General features: G+C 44.7%; 1 protein-coding gene across 1 annotated transcript in view; it reads right to left on the reverse strand.

Moving 5' to 3' along the window:
- itga5 (integrin, alpha 5 (fibronectin receptor, alpha polypeptide)) overlaps positions 1-17,804 on the reverse strand; it is a 35,737-nt gene extending 17,933 nt beyond the window's left edge. The window contains exons 1-14 of the mRNA XM_068733234.1: positions 17,370-17,804; positions 8,077-8,207; positions 3,960-4,060; positions 3,326-3,449; positions 3,125-3,186; positions 2,987-3,032; positions 2,758-2,883; positions 2,612-2,656; positions 2,322-2,365; positions 2,037-2,093; positions 1,413-1,465; positions 1,032-1,240; positions 188-379; positions 55-100 (exon numbers count right to left, since the gene is read on the reverse strand). Coding sequence (XP_068589335.1) covers positions 55-100; positions 188-379; positions 1,032-1,240; positions 1,413-1,465; positions 2,037-2,093; positions 2,322-2,365; positions 2,612-2,656; positions 2,758-2,883; positions 2,987-3,032; positions 3,125-3,186; positions 3,326-3,449; positions 3,960-4,060; positions 8,077-8,207; positions 17,370-17,572 — 1,439 coding nt within the window. The 5' untranslated portion in view covers positions 17,573-17,804. The remainder of the gene's footprint in view (positions 1-54; positions 101-187; positions 380-1,031; positions 1,241-1,412; positions 1,466-2,036; positions 2,094-2,321; positions 2,366-2,611; positions 2,657-2,757; positions 2,884-2,986; positions 3,033-3,124; positions 3,187-3,325; positions 3,450-3,959; positions 4,061-8,076; positions 8,208-17,369) is intronic.
- Positions 17,805-18,204: the final 400 nt, after the last annotated feature.

Below are 18,204 nucleotides of genomic sequence, written 5' to 3' on the forward strand. Positions count from 1 at the left end.
TTAAAACACACAGACTTCATGATAACAGACAGTATGTGATTTAAAACAACGTACCTATAGAGAACTGCCTTATTGACACCAAAGGCACCAACAATGAGATCTGAGAAAATAAAGGATCGGAATTAGAAAACATACAAAAAATATAAAAAGCTATTGATGACCATTGCATACTTGCAACCTCACTCACCTGGGTATCCATTCATGTCCAGGTCCTTGGCACCTCTGAGGGCAAATCCAAAGCTGGCAGGAATCGCACCAGCAGCCCACTGGCCAGTTATCACCTGAGATGGCTTTTCCCTGAGTCCTTCTGAGTATCCATTGTAGATGTAGACCAGTCCCTGCCGATCCTCCCCTCCAAACGGACAGCTGATAGCCACATCTGCCAAAGGTCAAAAGTGAGGAAAAATATCAGACTGTAGCCACAGTAGTCCTGTGCAGAGTTAACAAAGAAAGCAGCTAATATCATACGCTGCACATTCCTTTAACTAACAAGACTTAAAGTGTAAGGCCAGAGGCTCTGTGAGGCTATACTTAGGCTTAACTTGTAAATGCTGTGTTTGGTAATTAGCAGTAAACACAAAGTACAGCTGAGGCTAATTGTGTCATTAGTTTTGCTGGTATTTGGTCATAAACTGAACTTTTGGCAAATTCAGGAAGACATTTTAATTTGCTCTTCCCATAAGTAAAGGCCTGTTAGAGAAAAAGGCCTATTATGAATTGGATAGAGGTGGTTTGTCATTGTTAAAAAGTTGGTCCCCAAAAGAAAAAGTTTGGGAAACACTGAGTTAGACGGCTAACCTACCAAACCTTCCTTTGTCAAATGAATCACACTTGTAAATATTTGAGCTTTTCAATAGAATGTAATAAAAAAATATCTTATTCTAATTTCATTTTTTGCCTTTGTTTACTACTTTATTACTAATCACTGATCCTTTCAAAAGCTACTACTACTTAAAACCATACCATTTAAGATGTACAAACAAAATTAAAATCATGATGCTCACTAATTTTACTTCAATCCTTATTCTTACCATTGAAACCATCCTGGTTCAGATCTCCCAAAGGTGCAATGGTGCTGCCAAATCTCCCATACACCTGGGTGCCTGTCAGGTAAGGTAGGCGGAGCTCCAGGTTCACGGGGCCCCGCTGTAGGTAAACATAGACCCGGCCCATCTCTTCTAGACGGCCATCGGAGCCCCGAACCATGAACATGGGAGCTCCCACCAGCAGGTCAGCCATCCTGGAGACAAAGGAAAATCACAAATTAATTTAAGCTCAGACACATTGACGCCTCTAATGGGTTGTTGGTGGCATCCAATCTAGACTCTGTCAGCAAATTATCTGGCAAGGAAGAGACGGAGAAAGGCTGGGAGCGAGAGGAAAAACAGACAACGGACAAGGCGACTACCCACCCATCACTGTTGATGTCAGTCGTTGCCACTGCATACCCAAAATATGATCCCATCTGTAAAGAAAGGGGTTTCCATTACTAAAAAGCTCATCATAAAAAGACATTAACAACATCAAGATTTGGTTTGATTTTAGATAATACAAAACAGTCATGCTGCACTCTGCATCACTAGAAAAAAAGGGCGGCTTGAAGGAAACATGAAGGCCTGATGGGTTTAACAGGCAAGGCCCAGTTTGGTGCCGTTTCTGTTCCAGATCAGTTTAATTTCCTGAATTTTCTGTCATGAACTTTGAGTCGGAAAAGCACATAATAGGAGCAGTCTAAATTACCAGACTGTAAGCAAATTCACTTGTGATTTTATTTATTCAGCTGAGTCAATCATCACTGTTTAAACGAGCTCAGTGCGTTTCTATTCCCACAACCATTTGCACAAATTGCCACTGCACTTTCCCCTCAATAACTGAGCTTTACAGCAAACCACGAAAGAGACCAAAATCTAGTTAAGAGAACGTTGTAAGGGAAATTATTTTTGCTTACACTGTCTCAACAAATTAAGAGCCGGGCAATGAAAACACAGAGGAAGTGGAGCATGAAGGAGCTTTCGCCCTGCTGAGGTTGGACTCACCTGCTCACCAGTGTAGTTAATCAAGGTCTTCAGATCTGTACCGTTCAGAATAGACACCTGCAACACAGCAGCCACATATGGTGAACTTCTTTTTATATGGTCTAATATAAGCACAGTCTCTGTTATGGAATTAACTGCAAAAATAATTCCCACTCTGACAACATTACTAAGGTTGTTTTCTTTCTTTTGCGTTCCTGTATCGGCCCCAAATCTAAAGCCCAGGCCTTTCATCCTAAAAGCACCAAAATGGTAGCCAAAATGAGAGTGATGATAAAGCTTTCTTACCAAACCATAAAGCATGAGTCCTTTTGGAACGCCGGCCACAAAATCTGAGGTGCACAAAGAAATGAAGCAAAGATTAAAGGGGGGAACCCACAGGTCGAGCCCAGCAGTAGGGTAAGAGAATTCCAGTATTGACGATGTTTCCAGCTCAATAATCCTGTAAAATATTATAGTTTATGTTCAGTCCAGCTGTAATATTTGCATTGCTATGTGACTGCCATTATGTGTTTTACATCCTGCATGCCTCACCTAGCATTGGTCATGTGCGTGCATACCCTATTTTATTGACATACCTTCCACCTGATCACCACTGAATTCCCCGACAGCAATAGAGTAGCCTGTAGACAAGAGGACAGACGTCAACCTCAGCTTGCATGGCGAAAAAATGAAGATATGTGTAAATGTGCATTTATCATAAAAGCACCTTAGCTTCCCTTACCTTGGTAACTGTCATCATGTTCAGACTTCACCTGTCTGGTTTGGATCTGTCCCTCCACAGACTGCATAAAGAAGCCTGGATAGTACGCTTTGATGATGTCCTCCTTAGCTGCAGTGATCACCTGACCTGAAGTACGACCAAAGTGAAATGAAAATAAACTTTTTAAGAAGAACATTTCGAGGCTTGGTCTTTCAGATTTTCACGTGTCTGATCGGTATGCCCTACATACCTTGCCAGTAGTGGCTGCCTGGCCCTCCTAATACCACTCTGCCATCCTGAAAGATAAAACTCGGAATTATTACAATGGAAAAGGAAATGATTATCCCAGAAACCTCTGGTGGTTCACTAACAGATACTTAGTTATTACCGTTGTGAAGTCAGCACTGAATCCTCCCTGACAGTAGCCTTGTCCCACCGCATCACTGATCTCTGAAACAAGCAGTGGAGTGGTGCATCGTGAAGTATTTGACGTAACAATTATTTAATAGTCCAGAACTTCTAGTTTCAAGGCATTACTGCATCAACAAAACATTCCCCCTTATACGACACATAAAGAGATGATAGTTACCTGTGCGACAGGGAGCGTACTCCACAAATTTGGTGAAATTATGGACTGAGAGGTAGCAAGTTCCTGTAGCGTCAGAGTGGGGGACATCCTGTTTAGTCCGCCAGGAGTAGAGAGGGGCACAAGCCTGGGTCAGAGAGAAGGTGGAGAGAGATGAGGATTGTCGGGGAGGAAAAGGGGAGGGAGGAGACGTGGTGATGAATGGGGTGAGTTTTTAGGTGGGAGATGTTTTTCCTGTTGCAACATCACACTGGTGAACTCAGGAGGAGACTCAGGCTTAGGTCAGCGGTACATCTGGAGCAGGGTAACCACCGTAACTCAACCCGGGTCACAACCCATAGTATCAGACCAAACAAGAGGCGGCTCAACTTTGATGTCACTGGGGGGGCACAAAACATTTCTTTGTGGTGTGTCGAGACTGGAGGTGAAAACTGGACCCCAGTGACAACAACTTAATGTGAGACAAATTTCCAACAAAGAACACGATGTCAGAGTGAGACATCACTCAAAGTAGACCGTTTCTCACAGCCATGTGGCCAGAGCAGGCTTCACTGAGAGCCATAATCATAACAGCAGAGAGCACCAGTGTTGTGGTGCAGCCCAACCCCCAAAGTCATCTCTGAGAGGGTCATCTTACCAGAATTGTGTCACCGTGAGAACGCACAGTGGCGCCGAACCATTGGTGGGACTTGAAATCAGCCTGATGTTCTGTGTTGTTGAGCAAGACGGTGCGATCCCCTTAGAAAAACATGAGAAAATGACACTGAGTTATGGCACTATGAAATAACATGCATTCCTTCATGTGGGTCTTGAGTTTCTTAATTCTGCCTTCCTCTCCCAGGCCCTTGGAAACATCTGGCCAATTGGCAGAAAGAAAGCTTAACACCAGTTGTTACACTATTTTTCATGCAAAGACAATCAGGGTGAGAATTTGAAAAGTATGGCATTTGCTACTCGGCCACTGTTCAGGAGATGGTAGTTCTCTTAGCGTGGTCGGTTTTGGACTGGACTAGCTTAACCTCGTTGACCCTTCGCTCTGTTTGACCACCTGGCCACTAACGCTGAACTCCCACTTCAACGCTTTGACAGCAGCAGGTGACATGACAGATGGTCTGGGGAGTCAGATTTAAAAAACACAATTTTATTGGCAGACAGATGTTACATCTGTGCAGCAATGGAGAATGAAATGCAAACAAATTGATTAGGCAAGGAAGTCACATCATTTCCACATAAACTCACACACAGGGCTTCAGAGTATGAGCTGACATCTTTAAGGAAAGTTCAAATGTGAGGTCAAAAGGAACCAAACCACTCCCGCTTAACCCTTTGCAGTACTCGGACCCAATGCCCCTGAAGACTTTGTCAAACCACAGGTGTATTGCAAAAGAGCAGAACAGGGTCTGACGCTAGATACTGCAAGAGATCATGACCTATGTTGATGTGAAGAAAGCAGGCTGTCGGCCCCCGGTCATTCCTCCCAGCCAACTCGGCAGCCCGGAGCTGCTCTGTGTCTTTGTGGAAACAGCAAAGGGGCTGGGGTCCAAGGATAACATACACATTCTGGCCCGGCTTCCTCATAGCAACCTCCCAGTCATCTCTGTTTAGGCACACACTTCTCTCCCGCTTTCTTTGTTTTCATTTTCAATATTATCTCCATCTTCCTATTCATTTTTCGTACACTATCTCGCCCTAGTCTCCAAGTCTGTTCGGCCTTTTCTCGCCTCTGCTTTCAGGGAGCGCTGCTCCCCCTCACCCACGACAGTAAGCAGAGAGATTATAGTTTTTTTAATAACCCAACAGTATTTCTGCAATCTCCAAAACCGGGGTTTCCTGCAAACATCATTCATCATGAGCCTACAGCAGCGAGCCCTGCCCCCAAGAGAAGTCTATGTGTGAAAAGAAGAACGGCTCCTTATACGTGTGTTGCTTTAACTAATCTGCCTTAGCTGCATGGTACTTAAAGCATACACTTTCTTAATATTTTCATAACTAAGGGGTCTTTGTTTGGACAAGGCCATGCAAAGCCACCAGGGAACGTAAGCTGTGGTTGGCTCCAAAATCAAATCAATCAAAAAGATACCAACTACACACAAAAGTAGGTTTAAAGATAGTACGCATTAGGCAGTGAGTGACTCTGTTGGTTTGAGTCATGTTACCAAGGCAACCAGTAGTAGCAGCAGAAAATCCCCTTGTAATTCATAACTGTGATCATTGATCTACCCATGTAAAAGAGAGGGAAGCACATACTGTCTTAAGAAGCTAAAGCTCTCGCATGGCAGCATTAGTTGCAGCATTAGTTCTGTGTCACCGTAATGGGTGATGAAAAGTTCTGTTTGTTGTCTGCGAGAGTCGGAGGAGATTCAGAGTGTAGATAGGGGGAAAGCCAGAGACGGGCCCCAACAACATGCCATCTGACCGAAGTCCCCCTGGGAGGCCGGTTAGAGCGGTGCGCTGATGGGACATGGTGCCGGGCCCAGTGTCTCCCGGGACCAGCAGAGGAGTGTGGGGGTCTGGAGTGCGTCTATAGACTCACTCTCGCCTTTGAACCTTGTGTGAGACGACAGCCATTAGTGGAGTTAGAGCCTCTGTGTGAGTGTGTGTGAGTGTGTGTGTATTTTTGTGTGTGTCAGTGGGGTTAAAGACAAATGGCCAAATTCACTCATCACATCAGCTGCCCCTGTGGGAGTACCGACAGCAGGAGGACAGAGGGGGACAGAGCGGAGGAACAAGGCTCTGGTTTCTCCCTCTTTCCTCCTTCCCCTCTGGCTTTCTTACCCTCCCTCCCTTCCTCCCATCTTGTATGTGCCCTTCTCACACCCTCCCTAATGCCTTCGCTCCCCTTTCCTCCTCCCAGATCCATAGACAGGCTCTTATCTCAATGAAGGAGGAAGTGGATGGGAGGAGGCCTCTGGCCACTTTGACCCAATTAGTTAGGCTAATTAAGAGGGTCTATGGCCTGTGGGTCGGAGCTCAAACACACCAAAAGACAGTGAGAGCTATGACACCAAATACTCTAGCAGAAGATGCTCCTTCACACTAGCATTAATAGTGGAGAAAATCAAGATGAAATGAAAACTCTTTTAGATCACATCCACGTTAATACCGTGCACCTAGTTAACAATATATGCAAAAAAATACATATTTTTCGAAGAAAATCCAATCATCTTTTTTTCCTGTTCAACAAAATATGAAGTGTGCTTATGTAAGTTAGTACCAGAAAATGCCCACCAATAATATCATGACATCCATCAACCAAACAAGGATTTTGTGGAGACACAGTCCTCTGTAGCATCTTTAGGTACTACATTCTAAGCCCGCCCACAAGAAGAATTTGATTTAAATTTATCTTGTGATTGTATACAACTAAAATATTCTGTAGCACAAAAGCTTAAGATGCTCTAACTTCCATTTCACTGGGACTTTATAAAAAAAGATTTTGGACTGTACTATATTGCTCTAGAATTGTCACAGCTACAGTAAATGAATTGCTGCAGTAAATCTCATCCATGTAACAGCTGCCATTTGCATGCAGATGGCTGTGTTTTGATTGTCCCTCCACTGTATGGTGGTTCTGCTGTGATCCAGATGTCGGAACCGGCTCTGGCACTCGGATCAGCTCCATCAAAGGCCCTTAGAAAATATGAAGGACACTCTCCGACAGCCCAGGGGACTAACCTTCACTGTGAGGCCTTGCTGCTTGCACATGACATCACTCCCTGTGGCCTCCAGCCAACGCCACATTTTATGTTGCGAGAAAGACCGAGCAAAAATAGTGGAGCAAAGGGTACCCAGCAGTGGTGTGTCCAATAAAAAAACATTGTTAAACCAGGCTTGTGAAACACTCAGTGGAATATTTCTCCCTATTGTGCATTATGGACAGTACATTTAAGTTGGCCCACAATGCTAAGCTTTGATTTGTCAGGAAAGAAGCCAAAAGCACCGCGGTAACCGTCTCTCACACTGTTTGTGTGTGTGTGTGTGTGTGTGTGTGTGTGTGTGTGTGTGTGTGTGTGTGTGTGTGTGTGTGTGTGTTTATTCTAAAAGTCAGCAGTCATTTTACTTTGATTGTCCCTTTCCTCACCTCGCCATGGCTCTATACAAAACAGGCTGATGGGTACTCTGACAACATACTGAAACATGAATCCATTCATTAGACAACCTCCTGAAAGTCCTTGTGTTCTCTCAAACCACTTTATCTAATTCTGACTCAACTGGAGCCTTTTTGTCAGGACCTGCGGTGTCTGCTTCACCTGTCATACAAACAGGACATTTCTTTGTGAGACCTATTTGTTTACTGGTTGCTTATCTCCCTTATAGCTCCTGGGGCAAAGGAAACACAAACACGAGGGTAAGAGTATCCTTCAAAAACCTCTTCAACACCCCATTATCCTTTTCATCCCCAAAGAGAGGACAGGAACAGGAAAAAAAAAAAAGGTTCACCCTGCTTCCAGGAACCAAAGTAGCCGACAATAGCTCAGTGGAGTGGAACGCTGACGCCTGATCCTGACCTGTTTGCTGACTACAGGAGCAGAGAGGAAAGGCTTTGATGGCTTCAAAAGTGTACAGAGAAGCAGCAAACCTCCACTGTTTTAAGAGAATTTAAAAGCCTATATCCAGTTTCTCAAACAACCAGGTAGTCACATGCAATCTGTGTACAATCAAAAAAATCATAAAATTAGAACAGCATTTGGTTTGGCTGCTGAACTGATAGTACAGCTGTCAGACCTTCCCAACAGCTCTATCCTAATGCTTACCTTCAACATCAAACTCGATGGTGTGACAGTCTGTTTGGCTGAGGCTCCATGGGCAGTAGAAGACAGATCCTCCCTCTGTAACCTTAACCTGCTTGGTGTTGGCCTTTGGAGCTCCTATCACCACACTCACACTGCAAAAGAATGACAGAAAGAGAGACAATTTGCTGTAAATCCAATGTTCCAATTTTACCAAACCACAGGATCCATACAAACCCGCATTTCTTTACCAAACCATTGCTACGGTTTGTAGCTCTTAGCCTGGCCTCAATTAAAAGTTGCATTCCAGACCTCCGGCTCGACAGCTTTAAAACACGATGCATGAACGCATTTAACCGCTTAGCAAGCTGTATTCTGACTCACAAGCAAAACATTTTAACAGGTTGCAGCACTGTTTTACATAATCCCCATACAACTAGGGGAAACTGTTGCTATGTCATGTGCACATGTGATGCTCACGGACACATTCACTCCACTTGTGCAGTCAGGAGAAACACTCACACAAGCGTCCCTGTGGGACAGGTTCAATAGGAAAACAGAAAAGCAGGCAGGCTAAGTGGAGTCATGCTCTTGTTTCTTCAGCTGTGCCACAAAACTTCAATGTCCTGGGAGCTACACTGTACAACTACAAGGAGGGCCGCCGATCACTTCAACTGACAGAGAGAAAGAATCCGTGAGGCGACAGGTGAGTCGTCAGAGATGAAAGAGAAGAAGAAACCTGAGGGATGGTCTACGCTAATGGGGAAAACAGAGATTTGAGCATGGTAAAGTTGGACACAATATCTCCCAGTACTGTAGATAATGTGTCTTAAGTGGATGATTTAGCCATTACCTCACTCTGGATCCACTTGACCCGACAAGCATCACAGACACAGAGGCAGTCGCTGGCATTGATGTGGGTAAAGGGGGCAAGGGACCACTGAGACCAGACGGTGTCTAGGGGGCTCCAAAACAGGAAGAGCACACCCTTTCCTGCCCCAGATCTTCCAACAGTGCATGAACGTTTACGTTTTGATTTAACTTAGCGTTCTTCCCCCAAAGGGTACTCAGCAGGCTTCAGAGAAAGCCTGGGGAGCCAGCATGAGTCAAAACAGGAGTTAAACCGTGCAATATTCCAAGGCCTTGTAATCCATGATAATTAATCCCACTGAACCTATCTATTACCTCACATAACAAAACGGACGAAAGTTATTGGATGGCTTATGGAAAAAATTCTTACAGACGGGAGCCAGAGTAAGTTGGTGGTCAGGAGAAAGCTTTCAAATCATTTCATCATCTGTGGTTTTGAAAGCACACTACTGTGTGTAGAACAAAGGGAAGGTCACAGAGCAGAACTTATGGGTTTAATATCGCACCGATGTGGTCCTAGTACCTCAGAAGAGAAGAGATACAGTGCAATGCCAATTCCAAATGTGAAGCAGAAATTCCTGGTTTGTGTTGGAAGAGAGAAATAGAAACAAACCAGTCCAAGTTGGAGAGCAAGAAGCATTTTCTGACCACATAAGCAGATGCAGGAATATCCAGAACTCCACCTGTGCAATGATCTGAATCACAGAGGGACTTCCTGGTCAGGGATTCTCACATTGAGACAGCTGAGGATCTCCCTCTCACACACAGATATGCAAGCAGTCAGTAAATATTTAACACAAGCAGACCACACTGAAAAAAAACTAACTTTACTGTAAGAGTGATTACCTGTGCTGAACAACACGGCCGTGAAAGTTTCGGAGCAGACAGAAGGACAGAAATCAAGTGACGTTTCTACGGCAAAAACCTTTTTCCGAATAATCTGAATCCAAGCACAAGCGTGCAATAAGCAACACAACTGCAGGAACATGTATACAATAAGGATGCCAAGGAAACTGGAAGCCGCAGCATCTTTTTTGTTGAATCAGATCTGAACACACTCCAGCCTAGTTGGCTGTGGCAGCTTTTCAAAGTTGGAAAAAAAAAAAATACAGGAAATAACATAACAAGCAGAACATGCTTTAATCAGCAAGTTGGCAGGTTGAAGCGAGTTTTCACTACCTTACACAGATACACGCAGATGTGCGGACACACAAACACAGATTGATAACAATCTAAAAGCACTAAATGAGGAGTAATTAGCATTTAATTGGTCTTTATCTGGTGAGGATCAGTCTAGAACTAAACTAGTGTTTCTCCGCCCTACACCTTATCTGCTATCTGAGTGCTCAACATGTATAGAGCTTAGTATCATTAGCATTTAATGAAGCTGTAACTGCAGTCAGCTGAGTGCTGCATTACAAATTCCTTTGTGAGAGGAGGCGGAGTGTATGACCGACTCTTGGGATGGGTATGCAAATATATGCATTAAGTAGGGGGGCAAGCAATCCTCAGCTGTTCAGCTGAAGGACAGACTTCTCGGTTTGTGTCCCAGCCACTGTGGCTAAGGTGAGTCTAGGCCGAGGTGTTCTCCATCTTTTTTAACTTGAGGCCTACTTCTGATTCTGAGGTCACCCTTCCCAGATAAAAGAAAAAAAAAAACATTACGGAAAAAGGGGAAAAATGAAACGGGGCTGTACATTTGTGTTATGCCGCTGTCAGCTGTACTGACCAAAATAAATATTCTGCTTACCGTCACCCATCACTGCCGGCCATTATGTATCCATTTAATGTATTTAGGGTCACGCTTCATCACAACACGCTTTGGAGTTTTTACTGGCGCAGGGTTTTCTCCCACATCACTTTTTCGTTTCAAAAACCGATACATTTCACTGCATCCCAGGGAATTTGGCTGGCTAACAATAAAAAGGTTGTAATTTCTCTGATGACGTGTCAAGAATGTTGTGGTGATATTCAAACGTAACTGGTCATTCAAATTATGCATTTTAATCAGACGTTATTCATTTACATAAATTCTTGAGCACATTAAGATATAAAAATTACTTGCTTTGAAATTTACCAAAAAAACAATTTTCTTAATTAAATCAAACCATTTGGCAGTGGCTACGTGGACCACTAGATGGCGCTCTAAGGGCCACCAGTGGGCCTCAGCCCAGTGGTGGAGAGTAGCTGGGAGACAAAAGGCTGTTCACTTGTCAGAGGGATTAAGAGCTGCACCATCACAGGTTTGATGGGGATCACAGCTGGCAAAGCTCAGGGTGCATCTGAAAAGCCAAGAGCAATCTTTAGTGCACTGAAATGTTTTGTCTACTGGAGAATTAAACCACTCGTCACTTGCTCATTTGTCATTTTCATTGGGAAGATGTAAAGGCAGCTTCATCATGTCTAGCACAGTCTACCCCACCAGCTGCCATACAGCAGCCACTAATGAAGCATTAATTAAACTACTGTAAGCAATTTGGGTCGCAAATAAGGAATGCGTAAACAACAGCTTCGCTGTGACTGAGAACTGGGTTTGTCTCATTTGAAGCTCAAGCAATCAGAGGACATTCTACAAAGAAATCCCACCCCACACCACAACTGCCAGACTGTAACCACTATTTTATGTGGGGTTGCGAGATTAGGGGTGATGCAGAGTGCTGGAACTTGCTGATGTGACGCTATCGTGCATGGCCATGGCTAATACAGTTTATGATGAGGTTACAGAAGGAGGTTGTCAGAGGGCAAATTCCTCTGTTACCCCCGCCCCTTTCGTCTCATTCCACATTTAATTGTCTTCCACCCAGCTGCAAAAGCTGATGTCACTTGAACACTATTATAACCGCTTTAAGCTAGAAAGACGGGGGAGGAAAAAAATCGCATATGTTAAGCCTGCCAGTGCCGGCTGCGGTCACCACCTGCAGTCATAAACACGGCTCAACGAATGCCGTGGCACAGACAAAAGAGTTGTTGCCTTCGAACCGCAGAGCTATCAACAAGTGCTTAAACAGTGGAGTGGCTCCATATCAGTAGAGAAACTCCGATGCAGCGACTTGATCCTGAGCCAGAGGCAGCTCTTGACCTTCACTGCTCTCACTCCCTCAGCGCAGAAATGGAGGCAAAATAAAACAAACATCTCTACAGAATCACTTAACATCATTTAATGATACCTGGATCAATGAGAGCAGACAGTTAGGTGACACGCTGAACAAATTAACGAATAATTGCGTGATGTTATCTTGCAGCGGTATTGACTTTTCAAAGCACACGTGGGCACTTAGAGTGAGATCAGCTGAATGACAGAATTGAGAAGGACAAGCAGTGTGTGATGACTTATTCTAGACCACATGGAGCCACACGAATATCCTCACGTCCTCTCGGAACCAAGGCCAGACAGAAGCTGTTTGAGTCCTTACGTCTGCCATATGGATGAGCGTCTACTCTCTTACACACACACACACACACACACACACACACACACACACACACACACACACACACACACACACACACACACACACACACACACACACACACACACACACACACACACACGTTCTCAGTGCTGCTGTCCAGGAGCCTGAAGATGATGAGAGTAGCAGTGTCTGCTGGGATGGCGTGTGCTGACTAAAGAGAATCTACTGTGCTGTGTTGTGCTGAAGCCACATTTCTTGTCATAGCGGTCAGATGGTAGAGTAAGAACCAGATAAAGGATCTGTATGTTGCTTACAGGCCTGAAGCAAGTCTTTTATTACATCCTATAGACATTTCCACATTCCAGGATGAACTTGAAAAGAAGCCATTGAGATCTGAACCCGCGCCGACCGATGTGGATCGGATGAACAGTCCAGTCGGTCGAGGATCTGATTCTGCTATCACCACAAAACCATTTCCTCTGGTATCCTCAAAAGCATAAAAGTGCTGCCGGCCAAGGTAGCCAAATAATGGTTTTTTTTATAGTCACACAGGTAAAATATCAATTTTATAGTTTAGACCTTAATGATTTTATGCTACTCTGTAGCTGGGAAGAAGTCACTAGCCTGGTAAGTGAATCAGGAAAGTCCCCACTGAGCTGATTTAGCGACTGCTGTTTTTACTTCCGACTTTTCAGCAGGCAGCAATCATTCTGTGGCTGTATTATACCATCCTTATGGACGCTTTTATAGTTAATGTGTGAAAACCAGCAGCTGCTCTGTCTGAACCACAAAACATGCAAAAAAAAAAAAAAAAAAAACATTTCACAAGTGGCAAGTGAGAAATTTGAAACATCTTGGCACTCTTAAAAAACATCAAAATGACTTGTGGTCGAGCCAACGCATTTTCTCATACCAAACTGTTTTCCCACCTCCACTCCCAAATGCACTCCTTTCACAGTCCAGCCGCTCTAAAGTCCTCCTGCTGGGAGTTTAACTGCTGGTGGTTCACACCTCCTCACAATGCCCACGTCAGGGGGTCCAGTCCTCTCACCTCAGGATAGAGAGGCTGTTGTATTAAATGTGATGATGGGGGGGGGGGGGGGGAGAAGCAGCTGTTGAAACACTTTGTCTGTGCACCCCCACAATCCCAGCCGCACCCACGCATGCATACATACAAAATGTACATCCAGCGACCGTAATGGCCAGAGGTTACGTCACGTTTCCATTACAAAAATGAGATGCTAATTTGAATTCCAGCCAGTGGAATTTTATATCGGCACAAGCGGACGATGGCGTCATTTGCTTATTGCTATATAAAAAGGATAGTCTTTATCAAGTTACCATAGATGTGTCATTTAGTGACCAGAGGTTAAAACAAACCAGGCCCCCTGGCAGTCAGAGATTAAATCTAGCAAAGTATGAGTCAGGAGGACCCTGACCAATGGCTAACTCCATTCCAAAGCAGACATGACGTCCTCTGGGCATTCCTGACTCAATGTAGCAGACGTGACAGCAAGGTCCACGGGCCACGCCGACATCTTTTCCCAGTGAAACACACACACACACACACACACACACACACACACAGGCTCATTATTTAAACCCCCCTTTTACCAACAGAGCAGTAAAAGCTAAACAGGCACTTTATGTTACAGACAGACTGCAGTGTAGCCAAGCTAAGTATGTCCCAACTGACCTTTGCAGACACTAATGCTCTCAACCTACTGGCCTGATTATCATAGGTGTGTACAAAGTTTGACAACAGAAAATGAACTCAGCTTTTTCAGAAGACCAATAAATTAAGAAAGAAATGAGTCATAGTGAAAATGACTCTGGAAAATGGAAAACAGAAAACAATTTCTGCCGTCAGACAAAGGGCCCTATTGTCTGCATGCAGCGACGAGAACCTGGATGAAGAAACGCTTGGCAACACAAATATACAAGCTGTGCTCCTGCCGCTCTAACACTTACTGGTTTCATTTCAAAACATGTCCACAGAAAAGGACACCAATGAAAACAATCACACAAATGAGAGTGATCATATATGGAGAGGGACCTCTGTGAGAGAAAACATTGCAGCTTTAGTGGCCAAAAGAGACCTCAGTCCAATGTCAACATTAGTTCAACTCTAACCTCGTTTGAGAAGGTAAACTCCAGGAGAATGACCTAAATGGACAGGCTGACCCCGGCATGTGTTGGTCATGGCCAAACAATTTGTGAGCTAACGCACATCTCCGACTCGTCACTGAAACGCATGCAGGGACTGGAACATATTACTATCTCCATCAGAGGGTCGTCCATCATTGGTCGTCCATCATTTTTTTGATGCCTCTATAATCTCACTTAGAGCAGTTCAAGACCAAAAACAAGTAGTTATAAATGTATGTTTCCTCAAAAGTCCAACATTCAACAGGCACCAGAAGCTGTCTCGTCCTTCCATACACTCCAGACCAGGTCTGTTATTATTTATAGCCCCTGACCCTTTGACTCCTTCTATCTGCAGTGTGATCCACTCCCTCATCCCTGCCTGGCACCGGCGAAAGTAAAAGAGGAGGCAGTTGCTGTTGTTTGATTATTAAGTTATTTGAGGAGAGAGTCAGCCCTCAGAAGTTCTTCCAATCATGATGATGATGAGGAGGGGTGCGTGGGACTGACATACAGACATGCAAGTTGACAGTCTTCACTCATGAAAATAACATACACACTCAACAGGGGACCATATATCCTCTTGCCCTTCCTGTATGTGTGTATCTGACAACAGCCTCCATACACAGTTCACAGACACTATCCTCAGGCGTTCTTCCATGGTGGGCTGTCTGCCAGTGTCCAAACTTAATTTTATTACGCCAGGCCGAAGGGCATGACAGACCCCACCGCGTATATAAACTTGTTGTCGAGGACGAGCGTCAAACTGAGAGAAAGTAAGCCTTTGTGTTCGCAGGCCTTTATGGATGGGCGAAGTATCCTCCTCCCTCGTCTCTGCATCTGCCATCCGTCTCATTTTGCTAATCTAACCAGTGATGAACACAAGTTATTAAAAATCGGAGCCGGGCTAACAGCAGCTCATCCCGACAAGAAGAAACTCCCTGTGCAACCCTCAACTGACCTCACCCCTGGATTCCAGCTACTCCCCCGTTTCCCCCCCATGTTTCCCAAGTGTGGGCGATGACGATGTGACGGCAATAACAAGAGATAACAGAAACTCCTTTCATGACTCTCCTGACATCTCCCGATATGCGTCCACTTCTAAGAAACTGTGAATGAAAAGTGGCAGATACGTGTGGTTTACAGATAAAGCGATGAGTCATGATCTTAATTCTGCTGTCGTGTACTTTGTTTTGCTTGACATTGGACTCCTGAATACATATCATCCACAGGAAAATTACAGGGCACTGGGTTGAAGGAGGCTACATTTAAACATTTTTCCTGTTCTGCAGGAGCATTGTCTCATCTCCTCCTCCATGAGCATGGCACCCCAACTGTAGAAAAGTTCAGATTAAGTCATCATTAGGATGACGTCTCCTCTGTCTCACACTTAATGAGTCGAGGAGAGATGATGGGGAGAGCGGCTAGACAGTGGGGGGATGGATGAATTAAAAAGCCATGCTGCAGAATGACATCAGCATAGGAGGAAGTGAGGAGGGGGAGGCTGGAGAGAGAAGAGGGGTTCATGCGTTCAGGCTTCACGTCCTAAATCATACCGCTCTCCTGAAGTCGCTGCTTCCCAGGAAGAGAGATGAAGACCAAGAGCAGCAGGCTTTTAAAGAGACAGCGCATGGTGGGGGGGAGGGGGGGGGGGGGGGGGGGGATGTCCCCATGTCTGTGTGTCTGACCGTCCAGGGAAGTGGGGAGGAGAAACAGGGAAACTAGAGCTGCTGCTGGCGGCCCACTCGGCACAAAGCCCTTCCTCAAATCCCAGCATGCTGGCTGGTTGAACAGTGGGCCGAGACACCGCTGGTGCTGCTCAGCAGACACAGACTCAGCCAGGAAGTCTGATTTTGTCTGAGAGAAACCTTGACTGCGGGCACACAACCTTTTGTTAATGATTATGACGATTACAGGTTTGGGTCCAAGGCTCACCAAAGTGTACCGAATGTAAAGCAACACAAATGCAGGTCTGTCAAGCATGTCTAGTTTGTTTTTTGGGGGGCTGCATCCCTGTTGACATGAACACTACATGTTCCTATAGGATAGCCAGAATGTCCCACACTATTATTTTCTCCTCATACTACTATTAGACCTGACCACAGGCATGTATGCATGCATCCCTCAAAAGGGCCGATGCCAACAAGGAAGAATGCTAGACGATCACAGCATGTTGGGTGTCACAGGGATCACATCCCCACTGAGCCAGAAAGCATCACAATCAGCAGCAGCATTTCAGACCAATAAGACTTGATGGCTAAAGGTTGCAGTTAACAGGCTTTTTCCCCCCCTGGCGTTTAAAGGCGAGGGCAGGTTAAAAGGTCAGAATTAAATGTCATTTCGTAGGGCAATAAGATTAGGATTTCAAGGGAGATAAAAAAAAAAAAAAAAGGTTTTGGTTCATACTTTTATGATGAATACAGATAGCACTATGGCTTTAATGTAGTCACTTTAAAACTAATGCAATTTCATGAGTATATTAAATCGTAGTAAGTTGTGTGCACACTGAGGCGTGTGCGCTGTGCGTCGGGCATGTGTCCTTCCAGAGAACACAGTTTACACTCAAAACCCTGATATACAGTCTATGGATTTAATGCCAGAGCCGCCACAACATCCCACAGACGAGTTCCGTGTTTCCTTTCGGAAACTTCTTCTATAACTTTAACAGGGGAGTTATAAATGTACATTGCTTGGCAAAACATCTAGTCCCCCCATGGAAAGTTTGCACGCTGCGCGCAACATATTTGTGTACAATCTAGAGGCGCCCAGAAAGAGTCATAAACAACTTCCAGACTGCACTGGAGCTTGTTGCTGAGAAGCCTCTTGTAACCTTTTTATGATAATAAAAAAAGAGAAATAGTCGTAACTTATTGTTTAAAAAAAACTCACCTAGAAGAATCGGCCAGATAAAAGTCAACAGCATATCCGAAGTAGCTCCCGTTAGGTCCGCTGTAAACAGCTGGGTTCTCCACGTCCAAGTTAAACGCCTCGCAGACAGAAAAAGTGAGTAATAGCGCGCTGATACAAAGGAGCGATCGGACGAGGAGGGCTACGATCCCCGGCGTCTTTACGCGAAACCGTTCCAAGCCCATATTTGAGAATAAATTAATCCTCTCAAATTGCTTTGAAATGTCAAAATTGTCCCAGTTTTTGGGCGCTTTCGAGTCCGCTGATCAAGCCTGAAAATTGTTGTGGATCACGGCTAAAACTGCATCCCTGTAGCTCTAACCGGCCAGTGTCTCATTAATGCTCCGTCAGCTCCTCTCAGCGTCCTCGCTCCTCTCTCTGCTTCTCCTCTCTCCAGGCCCACGCCTCCTCTGCTCACCTACTCAAGACACACGGAGGAGCAGGGAGTTCCCACACCCGTGACAAAGTTTGGAAGAGGAGGAGCCTGTGATTCCCTAAAAAGAAAGAAAAAAAAAACACTTCTCGTCTGCTAATCTATCTATGTTTACCAATGCGGTGTGAATGTGGTCACTTTTGAGTTCAGAGACTTTTCTTTTATCGGTGACACAAGATTATTAACCAAAAGGAACAATGGATCAAAAAACTCCTCCTTTTGGTTTTATCTCACAGTTATCTTGAGCTTTTGTGACTGTTTGTTGCTGACAGGTGAGGAGAAGGTCAATGAAACTTCAGTGGCCAACCAACAGCTCTGCTATTTAGATGCCGGGCTGTGAATTACATGGTACTCTTTTTGGATCTTTATCTTTTGAGGTTTTCA

This window comes from Cebidichthys violaceus, unplaced genomic scaffold (assembly GCF_023349555.1).
Source record: "Cebidichthys violaceus isolate CVI_PGR_0920_01 unplaced genomic scaffold, fCebVio1.0.p SCAF_6, whole genome shotgun sequence".
NCBI lineage: Eukaryota > Metazoa > Chordata > Actinopteri > Perciformes > Stichaeidae > Cebidichthys > Cebidichthys violaceus.